At 38.1% G+C, this 24,573-nt stretch overlaps 1 protein-coding gene across 4 annotated transcripts; it reads left to right on the plus strand.

Annotated features, from left to right (window-relative positions):
• Positions 1-7,068: 7,068 nt before the first annotated feature.
• SLITRK3 (SLIT and NTRK like family member 3) lies at positions 7,069-21,212 on the plus strand. Of its 4 annotated transcripts, none has more exons than XM_030857000.2 (2): positions 7,069-7,214; positions 12,796-21,211. In XM_030857000.2, exon 2 carries the CDS (start codon positions 12,817-12,819, stop codon positions 15,754-15,756), a length of 2,940 nt encoding a protein of 979 aa, XP_030712860.1. In that variant the 5' UTR covers positions 7,069-7,214; positions 12,796-12,816; the 3' UTR covers positions 15,757-21,211. The 4 variants fall into 4 exon arrangements, with proteins under 4 accessions (XP_030712860.1, XP_060154420.1, XP_030712870.1 ...); XM_060298437.1 differs by lacking the exon at positions 7,069-7,214 and adding an exon at positions 7,867-7,930 and having other exon boundaries at positions 12,796-21,212; XM_030857010.2 differs by lacking the exon at positions 7,069-7,214 and adding an exon at positions 8,083-8,221.
• The last annotated feature ends 3,361 nt before the right edge of the window (positions 21,213-24,573 follow it).

Consider the following 24,573-nt stretch of genomic DNA (forward strand, 5'->3'; position numbering starts at 1 on the left):
AGTTGATGCAGAGAAAGCAGCTTAGCAGAAGGATAAAAAAAAATGGTGCAGACTCAAAAAGAAGTAGAGATTAGAGAAACCGTTCATTCACTTAATTCTTCTAATACATTCATATGGAGTTCCCATTATGTACTAGACACTGTTCCAGGTGCTGGGAATACCACAATGACTAAAACAAAGTCACTGATCTCATGAAGCTTATTCTTGTAGTGGGAGATAAATGGTAAATATGTAGAAGCCTATAAATTATATTTCATTCTGTGAGAGAACTGTAGAAATAAAAATAAAGCAAGGAATGAAGTTTAAAGGTAATGGAGGAATTGCCACCTGGCATAGTATGGTCAGGAATGCCTATCTGATCATGTGTCTTTTGGATGGAAATCTGAATGCAGTGATGGTGCCAGCCATGCTGATATTTGTGGAAAGGGGATGTTGGGCAGAGCGCACGGCAGGTGCAAAAGCACTGAGATAAGTGTGTGCTTGGTGAGTCAAAGGAATAGCAAAAGGGGAAAATTGCCTGGAATAGTGGGAGCAAGAGAGTAGGCAATAGGATATGAAGGCAGATATGGCTTGACCGAGAAGATCGCACAGGGCTTTTGAACCTGTGTCAGGACGCTAGCACTTTTTTTTTTTTTTTTTTGCGGTATGCGGGCCTCTCACTGTTGTGGCCTCTCCCGTTGCGGAGCACAGGCTCCGGACGCGCAGGCTCAGCGGCCATGGCTCACGGGCCCAGCCGCTCCGCGGCATGTGGGATCTTCCCGGACTGGGGCAAGAACCTGTGTACCCTGCATCGGCAGGCGGATTCTCAACCACTGCGCCACCAGGGAAACCCAGGATGCTAGCTTTTACCTAGAGAGATGGGAAGCCACTAGAGGGTTACTATAGAAGATAACATCAGGCTTACAGTTTTAAGAATCATTCTTTCTGTTGTACAGAACAGATGGGAAGTGAGGGAGGTGACAGGAGGCCATTTGGACCCTGAGACAGACAAAGTGTGGCCTAATTTCCAATTATGTTTCCCATGAGGTCTGTATACTTGTTTCAGTCTTTGAATGTCCATGAGATAACACTGTATATCCTTTTTTATAAAAAAAAAAATCTCCCTTTTCTTAAACTACATTGCTAAATACTCTAAGGAATGTTAAAAGTATTCAAGACTTGGATGCTTTGAATTTTTATATATTTCAGCATAAGAGCTAAAAGGTATTAGTATTTTAAAAGCATGTTACCTTTTTATAAATGATAGAAAGTGCTTGCACAGGGGGAGGTAATGTCAGCCATTAAATTGTTGAACAAAGTTATTTTTCCAGGGCATTGGCTTAAGCCCATAGGAAAAGGTCAGTTCCTAAAAATTATCTGTCTGATCCTTTGTGACATGAGTGTTTCAAGGGTTTTTAACACTATGAATCTTACCATCTAATACCAATAAAAATGTATTTAGGATATATATCTGATTTTAATATGGATAACGATTTTGTTTGTTACTCTATAGAATCTTTGAAACTAGATATGCCTCCCCCTTTAGAAATAAATTTAGAGACAAAATTCAAAGATTTTATAAGGAATCCATTAATTTCCAATTTTGCATCCTTCTAACTCACACAAATACAGAAACACACACAAATATACATCATTTGTATATGTGTAGACATATTTTGGCTACTTTTCATGGCATTTCAAATGAAATTTTACAAAATTAATCATAAAGTATTTTAAAATGGGAGGGAGGTAGGGCTGTTAGCAAACACTCTGTCACTGTGTTAATCACATGAGACATTTTACCACTACCCTTTCAATAAAATATTTAATTAAAACAAGAATAAGAAAATTAGTTTTAGGTCAGATTATCCTTTGAAAATATTAAGGGTGCAACATTAAAATACATGCTTAAATATGCAAACATTTATCTTTTATTTTTGGTGAAGCTTTCTAGAGTGTATTTAATGATATTTTATGGAGGGGGTAAATTTATAGCATCATAGGTTCCACATTGTTTGATAATTTTGTCATATGAAAAAACAGTGAATGGTATCTTAGCTACTCCACCTATGTTTATCGAATTTTTTCTTCTTATTATTTAAAGCGTTTGCTAAAAATAACATTTATAATAAACATTTTCCCACTCACCAAATTCTTAAAAACATAACCATCAGAAGAAATGAAATTCAGACCATTCACCTGTGAAAGAAGAGAAGCTTGTTGGATACGATGGGAGAAAATTGGCACCCATGGAATCATATATACTTTGAGATGTCCAAATGTGAACACACACACACACAACATCAATTTTAATAATCAAAAACAGAGTTACAGTTACAGGACTCACTAAACATTGATTAACAACAGAAATGTGAAGGGAGATTTAGATAGAACATAAAAGCTAAAAGAAGCTATATGGCTAAGTAACTCAGCAGAGTGATATAGGGGAGGCAGCCAAATTCAAAGAAACAATTTTTGGGGATTTAAATCCCTTTAAGAATTACTAACATTTATATATATTCAGTGTTTCATGACATTTTCGTTTTATCCCTAAAATGCAAGGTTCTACATAAGATTTCCATTATCTGTGATTTTGAGCACATGATCATATTAAAGCCTTTTATCTTGTCCCATAGTTGGTGGGGAAAACATTTTTCAGCAGGCTTATATTGAAATCAGCCTCGTTTATAAATATTCACTTCATATTCACATTCTCAAATAGATTTCAAAAATTCACAGACCAGGGGAAATTTGATTTGACTTATAAACATCTACATGTATTGTTTAAGCTCTCTGGCTTCTTTAGCTGATGCCAATACTATCCCTCTATGATGCTGTAGTTGATTTTAAATTAGTAGACCGAGGACACATATAGAACTTCAAATGTGGTCCCATGGAGATTTCCACGAAAATTAGTTTAAATATTTTGAACATTTAAGAAATAACTACTAACATCTAACATCTTGTCCGTTTAGTAGTTATCACAAATTCTATAGTTTCATGGCTTCAATTATCACATCAATTTAACTGACCCCTTCTCTAGCTCTAACTCATCTTTTGAAGATTGGTTTTGAATTTTTACCTGCCAGGTGAGTTTTTCTGGATAAATATAAACCTAACTCAAATAAGTAGGAAGTTTATTACCTTAGATTTTTAAACAAATCCTCAAGGGGTAATTAATACAAATTAATGGGAAGTAGAAGAAAACATTTTCTTTTCAGTTTGCTTAAACATTTCTCTATTGATTACATTTGTCCAAAAATAAAATGGGCTGCTCTGAAATGTACTATGATCCACATCATAGGCAATATTAAAGCATAGTCTAGATAAAAACTTGGCAAGGGATAGTGAAGTAGGAATTTGAATATCACATAATCAGTGAGACAAGATAAACTTTCAAATCCTGCTTAATTCTGAGATTCTATAATGCTATAAAACTATTCTTATTCTCTTCTCTCATCATATATTTTTTAAAAAACTTCCTTCACTGCTAAAACTTACATGAGTTATCTCTTTCCATTATATATAACACTTCTTATTGTTAGTTTCCTGAGGTATTATTCAATAGTTTAATTCATTTCAACAAATATATTTGATTAATTTCCTCTTAATTTGGTCCCTTAAGGATTTTTTTTGTCTCGCAGTACTTTTAATCTTAATACTTACAATCTGTTAACTCCAAATACATTTAGAAAATCTCTTATAAAAAAACAACAGTTTTCTATGCTTAATCCAGACTACAAATAAAAATCTGGAAGTTTATTCATATTGAAAGATTAACTCTGGGAGTCCTAAAATAGTTTACATTTGAGATTAAAAGATGTGTTTACTTCAAAAATAAACTGAGATTTCATTTAGTGGATGCCTATGAAATGTTTCTAAATCTTTAGTGAAACAGTATAGAAAAGATCAATGTCTAGTTGAATATCTTGGAACTACTCCATATTTATAGCTTGTTGGTTATAATGATAATGCAGCTAACATTACAAATCTCTGTTGATTCACTAAATTTTACAAGGTGCTTTTGAAAAAAGTTACCAATGCTTTGGAACTTTTTCTACATGGTATAAAATGTTACAAACATGTTTTTTCTATGGAGGTTTAGGAAGATCTATACAAATAAACATTTATGTAAGTACATAATCCTCAGTATCAATTGTTCAATCCTATGAATTCTTACAATAAACACCAACAAGCTCAATAGAACAAAATTAAAAATATTTTACGTTTTATCATACTTTTATTTGCCTATTTTTTTTTTCTGCAGGCTAAATTCCCATTAAAAAAATTGTGTGTCCGAGTAACTATATTTTCAATTGTTTCAACAGTAGTATAAAAAGTTGATGGAATGAGGATACAATTAGCTTTTTGATAATAATCAAATACGTAGTTTGTTGGCCTGAAAATTATTTGGAATGCACAAAGAAAAAAAAAGAGGCAGGCTTCATGATGCTTGTGCAATTGTTAAAAACAAATGAATACAATATAAAGATGACTTAGATATGCTGTATATAATCATAAATTGCTGCAGTTTGAAACTTTCTTGGATGGTTGCTCCATTATACAACAAACTCACTAGCACTACTTCAATTAGTTTTAAATCCTTCAAAAGATGTATTTATTTCATTTAAATCAGAGTGAGTAAAACATATGCTAGACAAGAGAAATATGCCTACTTTATTCATTTTAATACCCTTGTCCCTCTCTGGAAAATGTCACAGTAGTAAAAATGAAGCTGTAAAGTCTTTGTAACCAAAAATATATGTCAATCAGCAATATAAACATTTAATTTTTATTGAACTGACAATTACATTTTGTATGTTATATCTATATTTTCCTTTTATCCATTATGCATTATTAATAAAGAACAGTTTTTTTCACAAGAGTTCTTCTTTTTTACTGTGTAAGTTTATGTGTGATTAAAATAAAACTATGGACATATAAATGCCTTCACAGAATGCATTACAAAGTCACAACACAGAATCACTCCAAGGCCCATCACAATCACTTACCCTACAACATTTTTATCTGGCCTGAAATATTTGTGTTGGAAGTACTCTTAACACTAACAACCCATCCTAACTATTCAATCTTCTGTAGCTCCCTAGTACCATCAAGCCATACCAACATCTGTTCAGAATAAATGTATTAACATATTCAGAGTTCTCTCATCAACAAATAATGTTGAAAAACAAATAAAATGAAAAAAGTTCCAAAAGTTAAAGAGATTCAGCTATTTTAGGAATGATGTTGCCTGATGTCTTTCAGGGTTACTCTAATATCCTCCAGCCCTGAAGCTCAGGGGCGTGTGTGTGATTTCGCACCTGCCCACATAGAATATGGTGTACCCAGGAGTGATTCTCCTCAAATTGAGCAACCACCTGAAAAGGCCAGAAACATGTCTTTGACTCATCAGCTTACTGATGTAACTTGGTTTCTCCTAAATCAGACTGATTTGTTATAGGAATGGATCTTTTTTGCAACCTTTCCTGGATATAGCTCTTTAAAAGTGAATTTGAAGACCTAATGGGTGAAAAACCTGAGACAAATGCTCTTTTCATATCCATGTTTTCACATATGTAAAATTCATATGGAAGCATTTATTATCCAAGAAAATACTGAGGAAAGTATTTGAAATTCATGCCAGTAGATGTGCAAAGCTATATTTAAAGGAATAGGTTTTGATATCACGGTACTTTTATCACTTCCTTGGTTCCTGTAGATATCTTGTTAATCTAAGTAGCTTTAAAGGAAACTGAGTATTTTGGAGAATAAATTGAAACATTGTAAGTATGTTATTTTTAAAAAGCAATATAAACTCACACTTTATGCATAACGAATACAGTTGCTATACTAAATTTGGCATATATGTGTGTACATATATATATATATATTCCAAAAAATTCCACAGGCCTCTAGTTTTCACTATAACCAGCTCCATACCTGTCTCTCTTTCAATGAAGGTAATATGGACACCAGACTTGTCGTATTATATGTATACAGTAAAGAGTAACAATGCTATAACACAGTATATAGAATCCATCAAATAAAGGCTAAAATCTTATCTCTAGGCCTGCTTCTCAGAGATTTTCATATATAAAAGTACTGCCTCTTTGCAAAGATTGAGTTAGAGTTCCTTTGAAAGCTTTTGAAAATAGGGTGAGTTCATTTTACATATACAAGTATAATAGCTACACAACTTCCCTTGCCTTGGACAATTTATTGCATTCACTTCAGGAGGGAATGGTAAGAGATAGAGATGATTCCCCAGACTACCTCCTATTCAGTTTGGGAGCTAGTGGAATACTGCCTTCTCTCCAACACCAGTCTCTGATGAACGGGATCTATTAAAAATAACTGCGTTGGTTTACACTGCAGATTGAATGGAGCACTAAGTGACTGCGTTAGTATTCTGCAGTGGGGGTAATGGTCGCCTCCAGTTGGTATAGAATGTTGCAATAATACTTTCACACAGGTGCAACAATTGTTCAAGTGTCCTTATTTAAGTTGTCACTACTACCCAGCATATCTCCATCAAATGCCCCCACCTCCCTTCACCCCACAGTTTTTTCCTCTCTCTTAGCAGGTGTAAACAGATGAGGAAATACATGTACTTTCAAACTGTCACCCTATGTATCATGAAGGTGGGAGGCTACTGCAAATAACTTGGAAACTGCTTCTAGGAGGCGTTTAGCGATACAGCCCACCGATACAGGTCAGATGCTATTAATTGGATCACCCCCAACCCCTCAGGCCTGGGCTGTAATTTGCCAAACAGCCATCTCTCATTTGCAAATAAAAGTTAAAATCAATCCACAGATACAGAATGCTGACTTTCTGTCACTCAGATTTACGGGGGTTTTCTTTGTAGAGCTGGCAGATTGTGACCGAGAGAGACAGAGACAGAGAGAGAGAAGGAGAGGGAGAGGGAGAGGGAAAGAGAGAGAGAGAGGATGAATATCACTTGCTTCCTAAGCAGGGATTTGCCTGCGATGCGCGGCGAGCGGACTGCGGCGACTGATTTACACAGTTGGAGCGGAGGAGGAGCCGGGGGGTGCTGGGGGGACAAGCTGGCTGAGGCTCCGGCGATGGGCTGATCTGGGGCTCCCGAGCGCCGCTCCCTCTCTGCGCGATTTGGGGACGGCTGATGGATTTGCATTCGGGTTCCAGCCAGGCGTTTGGTATATTGCCTCCTAACACCCGACCTGGCGCTCCCAGTTTGGGTGCAGACGTTGGTAAGTAACGTGTAATCCGATTTTAGTTATTTCCTAGGCCATTAAAGTGGCACTTTTAAAGCAGGTCAGTCTTAAATGATGCCGCTGCCGAGAGCGTCTCCTTCGCCTGAAACGTTCCGCGGTCTCCTCCCCGCTCCCCCAACCCCCGCCCCCCGCTCCAGAAGTGAGGGTGCTTGAATGGTGAGCTGTCAGGGGGCTCACTCTCTGCCAACCGGATCTCTTCACCTTGGTGCTTTGCCGGAGATCCCCCAAATTCAAGTCGAATTTGTTGTGTACAGCCGTACTGTTGTATTCATATCCCGTCTCTGCTTTTCTCTCCTCCCCCCCCCCCCCCGCCACCACCTTCGCTGTCTGGTCAATGCTGGGATCTGGGATCTGGTCACCCCCTTCCAGCCTCCTTCCCACTCCTCCCCATCCTCTTCTCTCATCTACACAGCACCCAGCCCCACTCCCACCTACTCAAAGGGTCAAGAGCAAAGACACCCGGAGAAGGCACGGTCTAGTCCCAGCTCTTCCTAAGGAAGGAGGCCTCGCGAAGGGATTGCGCTGTGAGTGACAACCTTTCAGGAAGCGAGAGAGAAACAAACAAACAAACAAACAAACCCAGAGACCGAGCCAGGGCTCTCGGGGACCGCGAAGCTCGCCACTGAATCGAGAGCACCGAGATCTGAAAACAAAGAGCCCAGTCCTGGGACACTCACTGCCTGCCATCGAGGGTATGTAGAGCTGCGGTCGGGAGCTGCCTGTCACTGGCACTGCCGCGCTAGGTGTGCGCCCGGCTTTCACATTGGTATGCAGCGACCATTTCCCTGCAAGTCGCAAAGGTGGAATCACTTAAAAGGATTACAAGCGTGATTTGGTGGCCTTTCTGAAAGTTGGTGCCTGAGGAGGAGAAACTGCAGGCTACTGCATGATGGATACAATTCAGCCTCCCAGAGAGTTTGCACCTCTCGCTGGGAAGCCCCTCGGAGTAAACCTCGGAGATCGAGAGCGCTCTGCACGGATAGGTACTCACCGCCATCCTTTCCTACTTTGCCTAATTGAAACCAGTATTCTCGCGTGTAAGGATGTTCTTTGTAGAGCATTTAGTTTGGCCGCGGTGGCTTCTATAAGCTCACAGGTGCTAGAGGGTTGTATTTTTGAACTGGATATTTAGCTGTAAGGACGATGATAGAATGAGTGGTACTGGAGACTAACATACCCTCGGACCCCTTTTCTTGGGGGAGTATAAATAGTAAGTAACTCCAATAAATAGGCCAGGTGGTGGAGCGAAGGGCCCCTCCCCCAGCGGATCGCTCGTGTTGTAAAGGATAGAAGGAAAATGGCTTGAGCTTTTAATCATTTTCCATTTCTAAACAGACCCATTGTGCGTTTCGCCCGGCGATAGATTAGAAAAGGACCTCTGGAAGGCTCAGGGCTTTTCAGAAAATGAATGATGCAGCATTTTAATTATTTGTTCTAGGAAAGATCATTTTGCTTCCATATTGGAATATTTAATCTTAGATATGGAGAGATTAGTGGGCTCGGAGATCCAGCAAAGCGGAGGGGGAGGTGGGAGGGGGCAAAATGGGGAGAAAGGGCTTCTTGTCCTCCCTTTGGACAAACAAATGATGTCCGGGCGCTCGCAGCAGAAAGCGGTCGAAATCCGGGCTCCAGAGCCCTTCATCCCTTAACTTTTAGAGCTCTTCCTATAGCTTAGACACCCTACACTGAGATAAAGGATAGGAAAATGGTGAAATAGCCTTTTGGACATGTCCCAGATCAAGAACTTAGGGGGTTGTAGCTTAAGAGAAAACAGAAAATGATTGCCAAGGGGGCCATTTACTGTCACTGGGAAGCCTCCCGGTTACCCATCGATTCCATGGCATCTTGGGTTCCGATAAGATCCCTGAAACAGTCACTGTCTCTGCACGTTGGGTACAGAAGGTGGTGTGTGGGGGCCGGTGGCGGGGGCAGATGGTGAAGGAGAAGGGACTGCTCTCGTTCTGAGCTCAGACTATTAGTGCTGGTCTGCTTCTCGGTTGAGACACGGAGAAATAGGGTGGGTCTGGAATGTTAAGGGTGTGGAATGTTAAGCGAATCCTGCCGGCCTGCTTACTTAGTCTCTGACAGCTACTGTGAAGTGGCAGACACAGGTGCGGTCATTTCTAATGCAAAATACCATGCAAATATCCGATGACTGACTCTTAAGTAACGTTTTGTTGAGTTGGGTGATTTATATATATTTAGAATGGTAAGAAACTGATACATAAGTTGGGTTTTGTAAAAAGCGCTTTAAGAAACAATCAGCTCTACGGTCTAACTTTGAGCCCTTGGGCAAGTGAGTTCAGTTCTTTAGTGACCAGAAAGTCCCTCCCTTCCCCATGAGTTGGTGACAGGATTGGCGTGTGTTGCGGGGCTGGGGGGCGACATTGTGGAGGCACAGTTCCCGCTGACGAGACTCCTTTGCTGCACACTTGCCTCTCTCCAGCTTCTCTACCAAGGTGCATTTCCTCCCAGCAGGTAGGACTGTAGAACCATCAGGTGAGCCTTTAAAAACTCCTCTTAGAGGATTCTTGTGAGCTCTGGTCTGGTGGCTCCTCTTCACTGAAACGTCTTCCCTCAATCATCCCCACCCTCAGGACTCTCTACCATCCCCTTGCCGAAAATATCACGGATAAATATTTGGGGGGACGGAGGGGGTGGTAGGAAAGAAAAGAAAGAATCTAAACCCTGAAATGCTGCCCCCTATCCCCGCGAGGTCTTTCCCGGTTTAAGAAGTGAAATGTGTCATTGTTACCCAAGTGGTCTGCGTATCCTTCCAGAGCATTGGTTTGTCTCTGATTTTAAAGAGGTGGCAGCAAACACATAGCTGTTGAATCCAGGGGAAATCGAAGGCTTTGAGCTGCAGCACAACAAAAGGATTCCTGGTGCAAAGAGATCGAAGCAAAATGCAGGAGAAACTCAGTCCAAGTCGCTCAGGCTGCCTGAGCTCTTACTCAGGACACTCAAGCAGAATCAGCTAGATTCAGGGCTTCTGCTATGGAGACCTGAATTTCCCTTTATTCCAGTCTTTGGAGGGAAGTGTGTGCTGTGAAAAGGATAATTCCGAAGGACAGTCTTACTTTTCAAACTCTCTACACTAGAGAGTGGAGATTTGGGGAACTAGAGGAGCAAACTAGTCAGGCAATGGTTTCCTTTAGAGTTAAAATAAATTAAAAAATAAAAATTAAAAAATGCCTACACCCCTCCCCCAGTCCCAACCAAAGGAACGTTTCCCCTTGGTTGATCTCTTCTTCCTTCTTGTTTTATTCTGACAATTTGTCATCTTGACCCCTTCACTTCTTTTCTCTCCCCTTAAACACACACACACACTCACACACAAACTGTATAGTCACGGCTTCCTAGTGCTCGCGCCCGACCCCATGCTAAGCGCGTTCCCCTTCTTGGAGCTCATTTTGGTGACGTGGAAAGCCGGATCCAGGGTTACAGCACATATTAAAAAAAAAAAAAAAAAATCCAGCGCAAGAGAAGTCCGAGATTCTGCACCTTGATTGAGCCTGCCTTCCTCCCTGCCTTCCTCCCGCCCTCCTTCCAAGGATGCCCAATGATGTGCTGCCGGTACCCAGGAAGAGAAGCTACGGCGGTGGCAGCAGCAGCGGCGGCAGCGAAGCTGGAAGCCTGCAGCAGCCCCTTCTCCCTCCTCTATTGAGTGTTCCAAGCGGCAGTTCTGCATTCTAAAGAAACCCATTGAAAGGCCCATTGCATTCCCAGCACGTCTCAAGCTTGCTGCCTTTTATTTTTTTCCTTGGTCTCCCCCCACAACCCCCCAGCCCCCTTGCCTTCAGCTTCAGCAAAAGGAAGGAAGGGAGAGGGAGAGAGAATCCTTAAACTCAAGCTTTTTCTTTTTTTTCCTCCCCCGATGTTCAATGCTAAAAAAAAAAAAAAATCTCCTGCAAAATAGGTAAGTCAAAGACATCTGGAGCCTTTCTTGTCTAAATCTCAAGGACCTCAAAAACAAAAAAAGCATTTTTAAAAAAGAATGGTGAAAAGGGAATAACTTAAGTAGATTTTAATATTTTAAAAGGGATACAGGGAAGACTAACTGATACTGCAATGTAGCCTCATCTGCCTTCTCTCTTTTTTCATTTAATTGTTTCTAAAAATTGAGTATTGCATGCCTGAGGCAAATTTCTCTTTGCTTTCTTATGGGTTCTCCTTTCCTTACAGCTGTGTACATCATATGCAAGTTGAGTGCGGAGATTTATTCTTTTCACTCTCTCTGTAAATTATACCATTGTGTTTTAAGTTAGAGGGTTGACAAAATATTTCCTTAATGGATGCATCTGTGTGGAAGGACAATATATGCTAAAAATTCGTTTATTTTTATTGATTAAAAACAATTCAATTTTGACTGCTATTTCAGTGACTCAGAAAGGGCAATCTAATAAAACTGTATTATTATAATTTATTTATTATGTATTTTCACATACTGATGATATTAGGCAAGGAAAGACAGCCAAAGAGGAAGGCTCTGTATTATTAGAATAGTGCACTGTATTTGTTTCTTCTGATGGGAAAAGAATGATGTCTTTCTTTGAAATGTATTTCATGTGATAGATCATCTATCAGCAGGTAAGAATCCAGGTTTCCACTCTTTCTTGCCTTTAACTACCCAAATCTCCTCTAGCCAACCATCTGCCATTCCATCTTTTTGCAGGGTTCCTCAGTTGATCTCAAAGGCACAGATATACATTCCAAACTAAGCTCAGAAGTGTTTTAATACAGACACTCCCAGGCTCAGCATCCTTTAGCTGTCACTATCTTTAGCTCTGACAATTGCATGGGCTTGTTCTTTAGAAAGGCTAATCACTCCTAAAGGATTTAAACGGCCAAAATGATACACATATGTAGAACTCATTTAATTAAAGGAGATGTTAATGACCTGCTTGGGCAAAAGGGGTTGGGGTATAGTGTGTTACTGAGCATGCACTATAATTAAGCATATTGTGCTCATGTCTTAAGAGAAATCTTAGCTTTTCCTGAGATACCAATCATCTTATACATCTCAACATCTGATATTGGTCAATGGGCTCATAATTTATCATACTCTTTAATAACTCTGGGGTATGCCATGTCTTTTTATGAATAGAAATCCATAGTTTAAAGAACACTTTCTTCCATCAGAGTTTCAATCAGATCCATAATAGGCACCTCTGATTATCAATATGATTTTTAACGGGAAAACAGGTGTAATGGCCAAATGATTGCCATTATTACTGAATCTGCCTATCCCTAAAATGAATCACTGTATGCAGTTTCCTTGCTTGCTATAAGAAGCAATGAAGGCTGCTTTTGATTTCATGATATGCCCTTTACCAAATATGGCTTGATTCAGGAAAATGTCATCGCATGGTACAATATTTCATCTCCTAATTTTAAGATATAGGACATATAAAGCATGTTGATAGGTTATTTTAAGTGTTAGTTCAACAATTACTAAAGTTTTTATATCGCTCTTAAAAAGCCCCACATGTATGAGACAATTAGAATAGAGCATATGACTAAAAGCTAAAAATCTGCATCTTTATTTCTGTTGCAGTTTTGTAATCAACCGCGAACGATGAAACCTTCTATAGCTGAGCTGCTTCACAGAGGGAGGATGTTGTGGATAATTCTTCTAAGCACAATTGCTTTAGGATGGACTACCCCGATTCCCCTGATAGAGGACTCAGAGGAAATAGATGAGCCCTGTTTTGATCCATGCTACTGTGAAGTGAAAGAAAGCCTCTTTCATATACATTGTGACAGCAAAGGATTTACAAATATTAGTCAGATTGCTGAGTTCTGGTCAAGACCTTTTAAACTATATCTGCAGAGGAATTCAATGAGGAAATTGTACACCAACAGTTTTCTTCATTTGAATAATGCTGTGTCCATTAACCTTGGGAACAATGCATTGCAGGACATTCAAACAGGAGCTTTCAATGGTCTTAAGATTTTAAAGAGGCTATATCTACACGAGAACAAACTAGACATCTTCAGAAATGACACCTTCCTTGGCTTGGAAAGTCTGGAATATCTGCAGGCAGACTACAATGTCATTAAACGTATTGAGAGTGGGGCATTTCGGAACCTAAGTAAACTGAGAGTTCTGATTTTAAATGATAATCTCATCCCCATGCTTCCAACCAATTTATTTAAGGCTGTCTCCTTAACCCACTTGGACCTACGTGGAAACAGGTTAAAAGTTCTTTTTTACCGAGGAATGCTAGATCACATTGGCAGAAGCCTGATGGAGCTCCAGCTGGAAGAAAATCCCTGGAACTGTACATGTGAAATTGTGCAGTTGAAGAGTTGGCTGGAACGCATTCCTTACACTGCCCTGGTGGGAGACATCACCTGCGAGACTCCTTTCCATTTCCATGGAAAGGACCTGCGAGAAATCAGGAAGACAGAACTCTGTCCCTTGTTGTCTGACTCTGAAGTGGAGGCTAGTTTGGGGATTCCCCACTTGTCATCAAGCAAGGAGAATACATGGCCAACTAAGCCTTCCTCAATGCTGTCCTCTGTCCATTTTACTGCTTCTTCTGTTGAATACAAGTCCTCAAATAAACAGCCCAAACCCACCAAACAATCTCGAACACCAAGGCCACCCTCCACATCCCAAGCTTTATACCCTGGTCCAAACCAACCTCCCATTGCTCCTTACCAGACCAGACCACCCATTCCCATTATATGCCCTACTGGGTGTACCTGTAATTTGCACATCAATGACCTTGGCTTGACTGTCAACTGCAAAGAGCGAGGATTTAATAACATTTCTGAACTTCTTCCAAGGCCACTGAATGCTAAGAAACTGTATCTGAGTAGTAATCTGATTCAGAAAATATACCGTTCTGATTTTTGGAATTTCTCTTCCTTGGATCTCTTACATCTAGGGAATAATCGTATTTCTTACGTCCAGGATGGGGCTTTCATCAACCTGCCTAACCTAAAGAGCCTCTTTCTCAATGGCAACGACATCGAGAAGCTGACACCAGGCATGTTCCGAGGCCTACAGAGTCTACACTACTTGTATTTTGAGTTCAATGTCATCCGGGAAATCCAGCCTGCGGCCTTCAGCCTCATGCCCAACTTGAAGCTGCTATTCCTCAACAATAACTTGCTGAGAACCCTGCCAACAGATGCCTTTGCAGGCACATCTCTGGCTCGGCTCAACTTGAGGAAGAACTACTTCCTCTACCTTCCTGTGGCTGGTGTCCTAGAACACTTGAATGCCATTGTCCAGATAGACCTCAATGAGAATCCTTGGGACTGTACCTGTGACCTGGTTCCCTTCAAACAGTGGATCGAAACCATCAGCTCAGTCAGTGTGGTGGGTGATGTCCTGTGCAGGAGCCCTGAGAACCTCACCCACCGTGACGTGCGCACTATCGAGCTGGAAGTTCTCTGCCCAGAGATGCTGCACATCGCGCCAGCTGGAGCAACCCCAGCTCAGCCTGGAGATTCTCACCTTGCTGGGGGGCCAACAAGTGCATCACCTTATGAATTCTCTCCCCCTGGGGGTCCTGTGCCACTTTCTGTGTTGATTCTCAGCCTGCTGGTTCTGTTTTTTTCAGCAGTCTTCGTTGCGGCAGGCCTCTTTGCCTATGTCCTCCGCCGGCGCCGGAAGAAGCTGCCCTTTAGAAGCAAGCGGCAGGAAGGCGTGGACCTCACTGGCATCCAGATGCAATGCCACCGGCTTTTTGAGGATGGTGGAGGTGGTGGAGGTGGAAGTGGAGGTGGGGGACGACCGGCTATTTCTTCCCCAGAGAAGGCCCCTCCTGTGGGTCATGTATACGAGTACATACCCCACCCTGTTACTCAGATGTGCAATAACCCCATCTACAAGCCTCGCGAGGAGGAGGAGGTGGCCGTTTCATCAGTCCAGGAGACAGGGCGTGCAGAACGCGGGGCTCCTGGGACACAACCCCCAGGAATGGGGGAGGTTCTCCTAGGAAGTGAGCAGTTTGCTGAGACACCCAAGGAGAACCACAGCAACTACCGGACCTTGCTAGAAAAAGAAAAGGAGTGGGCCTTGGCAGTGTCCAGCTCCCAGCTCAACACCATAGTGACCGTGAATCATCATCACCCTCAGACTCACCACCCAGCCACTGGTGGGGTGTCAGGGGTAGCTGCAGGAACTGGGGGAGACTTGGCTGGGTTCCGCCGCCATGAGAAGAATGGTGGGGTGGTGCTGTTTCCCCCCGGGGGAGGCTGTGGTGGTGGCAGTACGCTACTAGACCGAGAGAGGCCGCCACCAGCCCCCTGCACAGTGGGGTTTGTGGACTGTCTCTATGGCACAGTGCCCAAATTAAAGGAACTGCACGTCCACCCTCCTGGCATGCAATACCCAGACTTACAGCAGGACGCCAGGCTCAAAGAAACCCTTCTCTTCTCGGCTGGAAAGGGCTTCACAGACCACCAAACCCAAAAAAGTGATTACCTCGAGTTAAGGGCCAAACTTCAAACCAAGCCGGATTACCTCGAAGTCCTGGAGAAGACAACATATAGGTTCTAACAGAAAAAGAAAAATAAATTAGTGCTTTTTTTTTCAAAAGAAAATAAAAAGAAAAAATATATCCCTTGCTCCCTTTATACTTGTCCCAATAACTCCATTCTCACAAACTTCCCTGTCCTGAACAGAACTGAAACCGCATGATAACTAGAAAATACAGATGTATGCTCTCCCCACTCAGATATGATTCGGAGGAAGGGCCATACTCAGATCATTAATCAATGAAGTGCCTTCGCAGACTTTTGCCAGCAAATGTTATTATTTTTTTATACTGGAACTTAAGACTTTGACTGTGCCATGTATAAGGTATATTAGGGATCGTTGTATTGATCCTAATTAAGTAAAACTCGATGTGTCTTTTTCTTTTCAGTAACTTTTGTTTTTAGTTGTAGTTTTGTTTTGACAGGGAGGGGGGAAAACAAATTGACATTTGTGGCTTTCGTTCCTCTTGCCCTCATGGCACAGATTCTGTACATGTATTAATAATGCAGTTTGCTGCATGCCTGGAAACTGCAAGGCGGGGAGGGAGGGGGCGGGTCTTGCTCGAACGTTCTCACCCACTCGTTTTTCTCTTACACACATACCCACACGAAATCACAAATCTCTGCACATAAGTCCCTACACCTGCAGCCTCTTCCTTCTGGTGTAGGTACATACACACACACACACACACACACACACACACACACACAAACACATCCCCCACTCCCGTTCAACCCAGTCTAATTAGTTCGGGTTCGATCCATTCCTATCCTCTCCATAGCTTCACCTTCCCTTCACCCCTAGTGTACAGCTCACAGCGTCTCTCCCCAACCCTGGGAAAAGTCATCTTCCAGGATGGAGCCAACTGAAGTGGAGGCCTGGTGGTTTAACAGCCGTAGGCACTCACCTAGTATGAACACCTTCTTTGTGACACTTCATCCTGATGCCAAGATTTTTTGGAGAACATCTGCACTTTCTTATATATATATATATATATATACATATATATATATAAAATATAAAAAACATAAAAAAGCAACTGGGTATATATCACTAACAGCTTTGTAGGAAGCACTTTTAATGTTTTCTCTCTCACACACAAAGATTCAAAAGAAATGTGCATATATTTATTCTGTAATTTCAGTGATTATAAATTGTAAAGGTAATGTTTAATCATTGTATAGTGATTATGCGTCTGGTATAGCTTTCCTAATAAAAAGTTTTTGAAAAACATAATACATTATATATAGAGGATACAAAGCTTGAACCTTAAATTCCACCTATGCCATGCCTTTCGTGCTCCCATTTTTTTTTTTTTTGAAAAACTTTCTTTTACTTCTTATACAGAAAGCTAGTTTATTAACAAGTTTGATGCACTGTGATATTGATAAATCTTATAACCCATCATGCCCATCCCATACCAGGATATAAGTGGGACATTTAAAAAAAATCTGATTTATATAGTTCACCTCTTTCTCTTGGATTATGAATTTCAAACTTAGTACTCCAATGATGCATCATTTTTCCTAGGCAGGATGCAATTGGGAAAAAACACAGTAACTATATTGCTAAGAAGTACAGGATTAATTAGGAGGACATGATCAAGGATCCATGAATTGTATGTTAGTTAAAGACATAATAAAGGAAAAGGAAAGTGAAATTGCTATACTTTTTAAAAACGTACACTAAAATTACTTACACACACACACACCAACCAATAAAAATATAAGGCCTTGGAGCCAGTTTGTCAGAATTCTGTGATCTGTTGTCACTGTTATATTTTAGCTCCTTTTTTTCCCAACCACTTACTGCAACCGGGCCCAAACATTCTTGAACAAAGACAGGATGCTGAAAGAGTTTTTCTTTCTGTATGACACTAAAATATGTTGAAAAATTAACCTGACAATAATCCAAGTTATGATCCATTTACATGTGAGCGAAACCAAAGAAAATTGGATTTTTAAGGTGCCAGTATCTTGTTTGTGGAGGAAACTAAACTGATACAAAGAAACTCGAGAGCTTTGAGGCAGGCACTTATCTCATCAGGCCAGTAGAGGACAGCAGAGCTCCAGAGATTCATAGAACCTGTAGCTGCAGAATTATGCAGTGAGGCCAGTGTTCTCTGCTAGTGTTTCCTCAAGTTGCCCTTAGAAATTATTATTATGCTTTGAATGTAACTCACTACAAGTCACTGATGCCTTACATCACATTTTTTTCCATAAAAAAGGAGACTAGTGGCTTCTAAAACTCCATAACTGATATAAAACTAAGGCATTGTATTTAAAAAGAAAAAAAAAACCCATGAATGTCTAGAGTAACCTATTTATATATCTCTTGATTAATTATATTTGGGTAATAACATAGATATCCATAAAATAAAAAACACAAGTATATCAATATGAAATGTAACTTTTCAGGGCTACCTTGCATTTGGTACATCATACCTAAACCTTTTGTCCTCCATTATTTGAAGTATATTTTGGAATTAGTTCAGATGAAGAAAAGCCCATGGACATGATTCACTATTTCTCTATATACAATATTGAAATGCAACTCTTCTTATGCAAGAGGATCAGACCCACTATTAAATAGGTGTCATTCTTCTTTGTTTCTTATTTTCTTTTTACTTTCCCTTAAGTCACCTTTTTCATAGTTATCTCACTTTCCTTGTTTTTTCTAATCATCCTTCACCAGAAGTCTTGTTTTTTGAGGCACAGAGAGTTAGTATTAACCTTTAAGTGTTTTAATATCAGATTTGTGAAGTCCCTCTAAGCTAGTTATTTATCATGTCCCCATTCCTCCTAATCAAATATTTTGATGAATAGTAGAAAGATGTGCATAATAAAAATTCAAAGTGCAAAGCTAGATACTTACCACTTCCTTAATAACTGTGCATACATTCATAACATGGCATATTATGAGACTAAAGTACAATTCCTAACAATCCCAGAGCTTTTGACATTTGAAAAATGAGTGTCCATAAACCATATCAAATTATAATATAATTTGATAATTATAATGTTTATATTTTATTTATTAAATATAGAAAGTAAGAATATCTTGTCTGAAATATAGGTATAAATTTTACCCTTGAATTAGGAGTACATTTATTTAGTGAAAATAAATTTATATGAGAATGGAATTTTGTATCAAAGGAGGTAATATTTTGCTTCCATGGAGTTTTCTACCCCCTTGGCTAGGCCACTTATTTTAGCTGTGCATTAGAAATACTTAAGTTAGCTTTACATTATAATACCAGATATGTTTTCTTAAAGTACCATGGGTATTAATATAGGTCCTATGATTAGGATTTGTTCTATGTTTTTGCTGCAGTAAAATGATTATTTTTAAGAAAAAGGTAGATTACTAATTCACTTCATAGTGCTGGTCAATTAAACTGAAGCAGACCCAGATCTGACAGATGTTTGTTATTATTCTTTGCTATTTTATTACAAATTATAATAGTAATATTTGAAAGTAATAAAATGTATTGTAATACCCTTTAACTATGAGATGGTGAGTAGAAAATAATTGAAAGTGAAATATTAGTTTGATTCAGTACTAGTTTTAACACATTATTTTTCTATACTGTATTATTATGTGATTGCTTTTATGTTTTTATTTAAAAAGCTGTATTATTTCATCTAATTGCAAAATACTAAAAAAATATAAGGATGATGACCACCATATTTTAAATAAAAGTTTAGAGAGAGATCACAAGAAAAGTTTAATTATTGAGCTTGAAAAGTTTTTTTTTTTCTTACCTAGGAATATTGGTTTTAAACCCTTGTTATCTGCAAAGAATATTTATGTTTAGATTATGAAAATTGATAATGCAATTGCAGAACGTAAGGATTTTTCATTAACCATTGCAACACATTATTCTGATTCATTTAGTGTAAATTCATTGTTCATACAGTACTATCCCTTAGCAATTATGTTGTCTAAGCCAATAAATGTTGCATTTTTGTAAAATGGCTATGACAAAGGAATGATTAACAAAATTCTCCACAAAATGTAAGACATGACTGTAACGAGTCAGGATAATATGAGAGGAAATGGTAATAAAAAGACTTCATCTTAAGTCATTTGAGCAATATGAATTTGAGCTTAGACATTTATAACTTATACTTAGCTCAAAATCAACTGTGAAAATTCAGGTAAACAGAACATAACTATCACGAATTTCACTATATAAGTATTCTGTTTAATAAATATACTATATGCCTTTTAAAAGAAATAAGAGCAATAACACATGTATAATTGGGCAATCGTGTGTGTTTATATAAATATAGTGCTATTATATATATGTACATACACTGTATATACATGTATATAGTTTATATATGCTGGATTATACTTACATGTAAATTATGGATTTTTTTCTTTCACATATAACAATTTCAGTTTTATGCATTTATTTTCCTTGCTTCTGTCTAGCTATGTCCAAGTGAAGCTGGATGAAATTATAAGTCTTCACTTTGGGAATATTCACATGTAAAAAGTAACTCTGCAATTACTCTTTCTGAATTTAAAAGTCTTTTATCTTCCAATTTTTTTCATTTTATTACTTAAGTCATAGGGGACAAATTTCAGTCAAACTGTGAGTTAAGTCAAGTCCTCACAGCAAAGAAACTAATCTCTTATAAATATGCAACGTAAGTCAAATGAAAAACAATTGCACATTTTTCATTTATTTATAGAATAAATTTTGCAGGTGAAAACAATTTCAGCAGCTTTATTAATTTGATTAAGACCTTTGTAATTTATTTAGGTATGTAGAAAAAGTGCAATCTTGAAGGTAAATATAAGAGAAGTAAAGAACTTTTTTAAGACATTCATCATCCTATTTTACTTCTTTTAATATCATCCTTCATTTATAATATATAATACTAGTAATAATAATAACAAAGATGATCACTTCTAGTATGATTTTATATGAATTGAAGGGGAAGATTTTTCATATAAGAAAGCAGGTGTACACCAGGGGCTGCTAGTTGTGAAGAGGTAATGGCTTGACTACCTTCTTTAATTCTGATAATATTTGCTCCTGAAAATAATACATGCATTTTTGAGAATATGTATTGTTTCTTCTCTATTGCACAGATACAGATGATTTTTCACATGATTTTTAAATTTTAATAGAAAATAATACTCGTGGTTAACTTTAAAGATATATAGCCAGGAAGGCATTATAATAAATTATGTGTGACCCAAACCCTCCAATATCTTCGAACACTAAAAGACAGATGAACATTAGTAAAAAGAAGGCTTTCTTCATTAACACCCAGTGACAAAAAGGCCCAGCATACCTAATTACATGTTTCTTTAATGTATCAGTTCATCCACTTGTTTATGAGTAGTATAATGAACTGATAGACTTTGCAATGTATTCAAATGTATCAAAATCAAACAAGTTTCATCAAAAAGAATGTGCTAATAACCAGTACAAACAAACCTGTGTACTTTATTTTAATTCAACTGTAATAATTAGCAGGTCATTCTCTTGATGAGGAAAGGTACCACATTACCAATATTGCATTGTATGTGAATAGAGGGCTTTTGTGCTTTTGACCCATTTTACTAGGAACTTTCAGGGTTTTGCGTTTATTTGCATGATGAAAGACTACATAATGATTTTTGGTAGAATTTAAAACAAAAGCATAACTTGCCTAACCTGGGAGTGGCAAAGTTAGCTCTGAAAAAAGATGCTGAAACAAAAATGTCATTTGATTATGTGAAGGAATGGAAAGAAGTTCTCTTCTCCCTCCTGGTCCTATTCCTTTCACTATTCCTGACAGTCTTGCTTCTACTTCTGTTTCTGACTCAGTACCAAGATATTCTTGTGACTAAGGGCACATTCATTGAGCTCAAATTAGGTGCCAAGACAAGATCAGGTAATGATGAGAATCCCCGCACCTGATGACAAAATGTTCAATTAACTTATCTTGTACCTTAAGCTGAGAAAATAATCCAACGTATCTCACTTCATTGTGAAATCATTTAAAGTCCAGTGAAAAAATCAGAACCTAAAATAATAAATTTAGAACCACTTCTGGAGATCGAGAGAATCAGCAAATGCTTTAAAAATATGGAACCTATCTTTAAAATCTCAAAGCCTTGCTTTTCCTCCTCTGAAATGCCCTTTGTCTTTGACATGGCATCCAAAATACTGGTTTAATCAAAATTAAAATGTAAAATATTTGTATTAAGACGCCCTCTTCCTACTGGAATCCATATATTTTCAGTAGACTTTCCTTATTTACAATGTAAACTTTCTGACTATTCAGCTGTAATATTGTTGCTTGGAATTCTAAGGCTGTTTTCCCCACAGAATTGTGGTAAAACAATTTATTTTAAAATGTCTCTATTTTTTTTTGGCCTGCCGTAACTAAATTTAAAATAAAACAATTCTGTCAATATGTAAACTATTAACCATATACTGTAATTTGAAGGAAAAGAAAGAAACCCCAAAAGTCTATCTAAATTGAACATTTTATATGTATTAAACTGAGTTGGGATTTTTTTACCTACTAGTGCTCTTCTCCACAAGATTTGGATTCAAAAGTGAAATCTGTTCCTTTATTTCTAATTAACAGTTTATAGATGCTTTATTTTTCCAGCTGGTAATAAAAGAGAGGTGGGTAAAGAAAATGTTAACAGATATAATAATCTGTCTGTGGAATAATTAGGCCCATGAATCTCTCAGTTTTTCCTTTAGTAAACCTTCCTCAACAAGAAGGACAATAGAAAGAGAAGGGAAAAAATGAAAAATGCTTTTCCTTTTTGAAGACCATTTGATAAAGGCTTAATGGAGAAAGTCTGAACTAGACTTTCATATTAACCTTTCAGTGTTCTATCTTTGGAAGAATTAAACCCCATAGTAGGTTCACTGTATCTTCCAGCATGATTCTAAGACACTTCAATTTCCATCAGTTAACAATAGTCATTGGACATGAAATCAACCCTTAACAGTAACTAAAGCAAATATAATTAAAAGTAAATATTTTGTGTATATATGTCAATCCCAATCTCCCAACTTATCCCTCCCCTCCCTTACCCCCGGTAACCATAAGTTTGTTTTCTACATCTGTAACTCTATTTCTGTTTTGTATTTCTGTTCATTTGTACCCTTTTTTTAGATACCACATATAAGTAATATCATATGATATTTGTCTTTCTTTGTCTGACTGACCTTACTATGACAAACTCTAGATCCATCCATGTTGCTGCAAATGGTAATATTTTGTTCTTTTTTATGGCTGGGTAATATCCATTGTATATATGTACCACATCTTCTTTACCTATTCCTCTGTCGATGGACGCTTAGGTTGCTTCCATGTCCTGGCTATTGTAAATAGTGCTGCAATGAACACTGGGGTGCATGTATCTTTTCGAATTATGGTTTTCTCCGGATATATGCCCAGGAGTGGGATTGCTGGATCATATGGTAGCTCTATATTTAGTTTTTTAAGGAATCTCCATACTGTTCACCATAGAGGTTGTACCAATTTACTTTCCCACCAACAGTGCAAGAGGGTTCCCTTTTCTCCACACCCTCTCTAGCATCTGTTTTTTGTAGATTTTTTGATGATGGCTTTTCTGACTGGTGTGAGGTGATACCTCATTGTAGTTTTGATTTGCATTTCTCTAATAATTAGTGATGCTGAGCATCTTTTCATGTGCTTTTTAGCCATCTGTATGTCTTCTTTGGAGAAATGTCCATTTAGATCTTCTGCCCATTTTTTGATTGGGTTGTTTGTTCTTTTGATATTGAGCTGCATGAGCTGTTTGTATATTTTGGAGTTTAATCCCTTGTCGTTGCTTCATCTGCAAATATTTTCTCCCATTTTGAGGGTTGTCTTTTCATTTTGTTTATGGTTTCCTTTGCTGTGCAAAAGCTTTTAAGCTTAATTAGGTCCCATTTGTTTATTTTTGTTTTTATTTTCATTACTCTTGGAGGTGGATCGAAAAAGATCTTGCTGCGATTTATGTCAAAGAGAGTTCTGCCTATGTTTCCCTCTAAGAGTTTTGTAGCATCTGGCCTTACATTTAGATCTTTACTCCATTTTGAGTTTATTTCTGTGTATGGTGTTAGGGAGTGTTAAAAGTAAATTTTAATGCAAAAGAAATCACAAGGGTAAACTGAGGCAACAGTGCAAACTAAGACATTTAGCTTAGTTCATGGTACAGATGTGAAAAATGAATTATAAAAGTCTTCTCTTTTTTTTTAACTAGTAGTTTTTCCAAATAATACATAACTCATTATGCCACAGTTAACTTTGAGGCCATGTTAACGTAACTTTTTCGTTTGCCCCATATCAGAATTTAAGGAAGACAACCCAGTTATTAATATTTATTTAAGAAAATAATTATTTATTAAAAATTTACTATAATTTGTCATATAATATATCCCAGAGCTATGACTATTCCAGAGCCAAATATATGTAGTTTAAAACCATTTTCATTATGTGTAATATTGTTCTTCTCTATTGGCATTTATGATTTGAGTTTTATCAGTATAAATGATATTGAAATTGCTCCTTAATTTGGATCATATACTCTTCTCTCTTTATAAATGTAGATAACTGATAGCTGAACATTGCTTAACTGAATTCTAATATATATATTCTGTATATATGTAAATATAATATATACACACATATATATGGATTTTATTTACTAACAACTTTATCAAATAAATTTACATAATGCATCATTGCACAGGTGAAATTTGAAAAAGATTTAAATTTAAGGTTCAAAATGGGGTAAGATATAGTGTGGAAGGCTGAACAATACATAAAATCTAGCTGCTAATGTTTTATTTGTTAATTGAAC

The sequence above is a fragment of the Globicephala melas genome, chromosome 4 (genome assembly GCF_963455315.2).
Source record: "Globicephala melas chromosome 4, mGloMel1.2, whole genome shotgun sequence".
Taxonomy (NCBI): Eukaryota; Metazoa; Chordata; class Mammalia; order Artiodactyla; family Delphinidae; genus Globicephala; species Globicephala melas.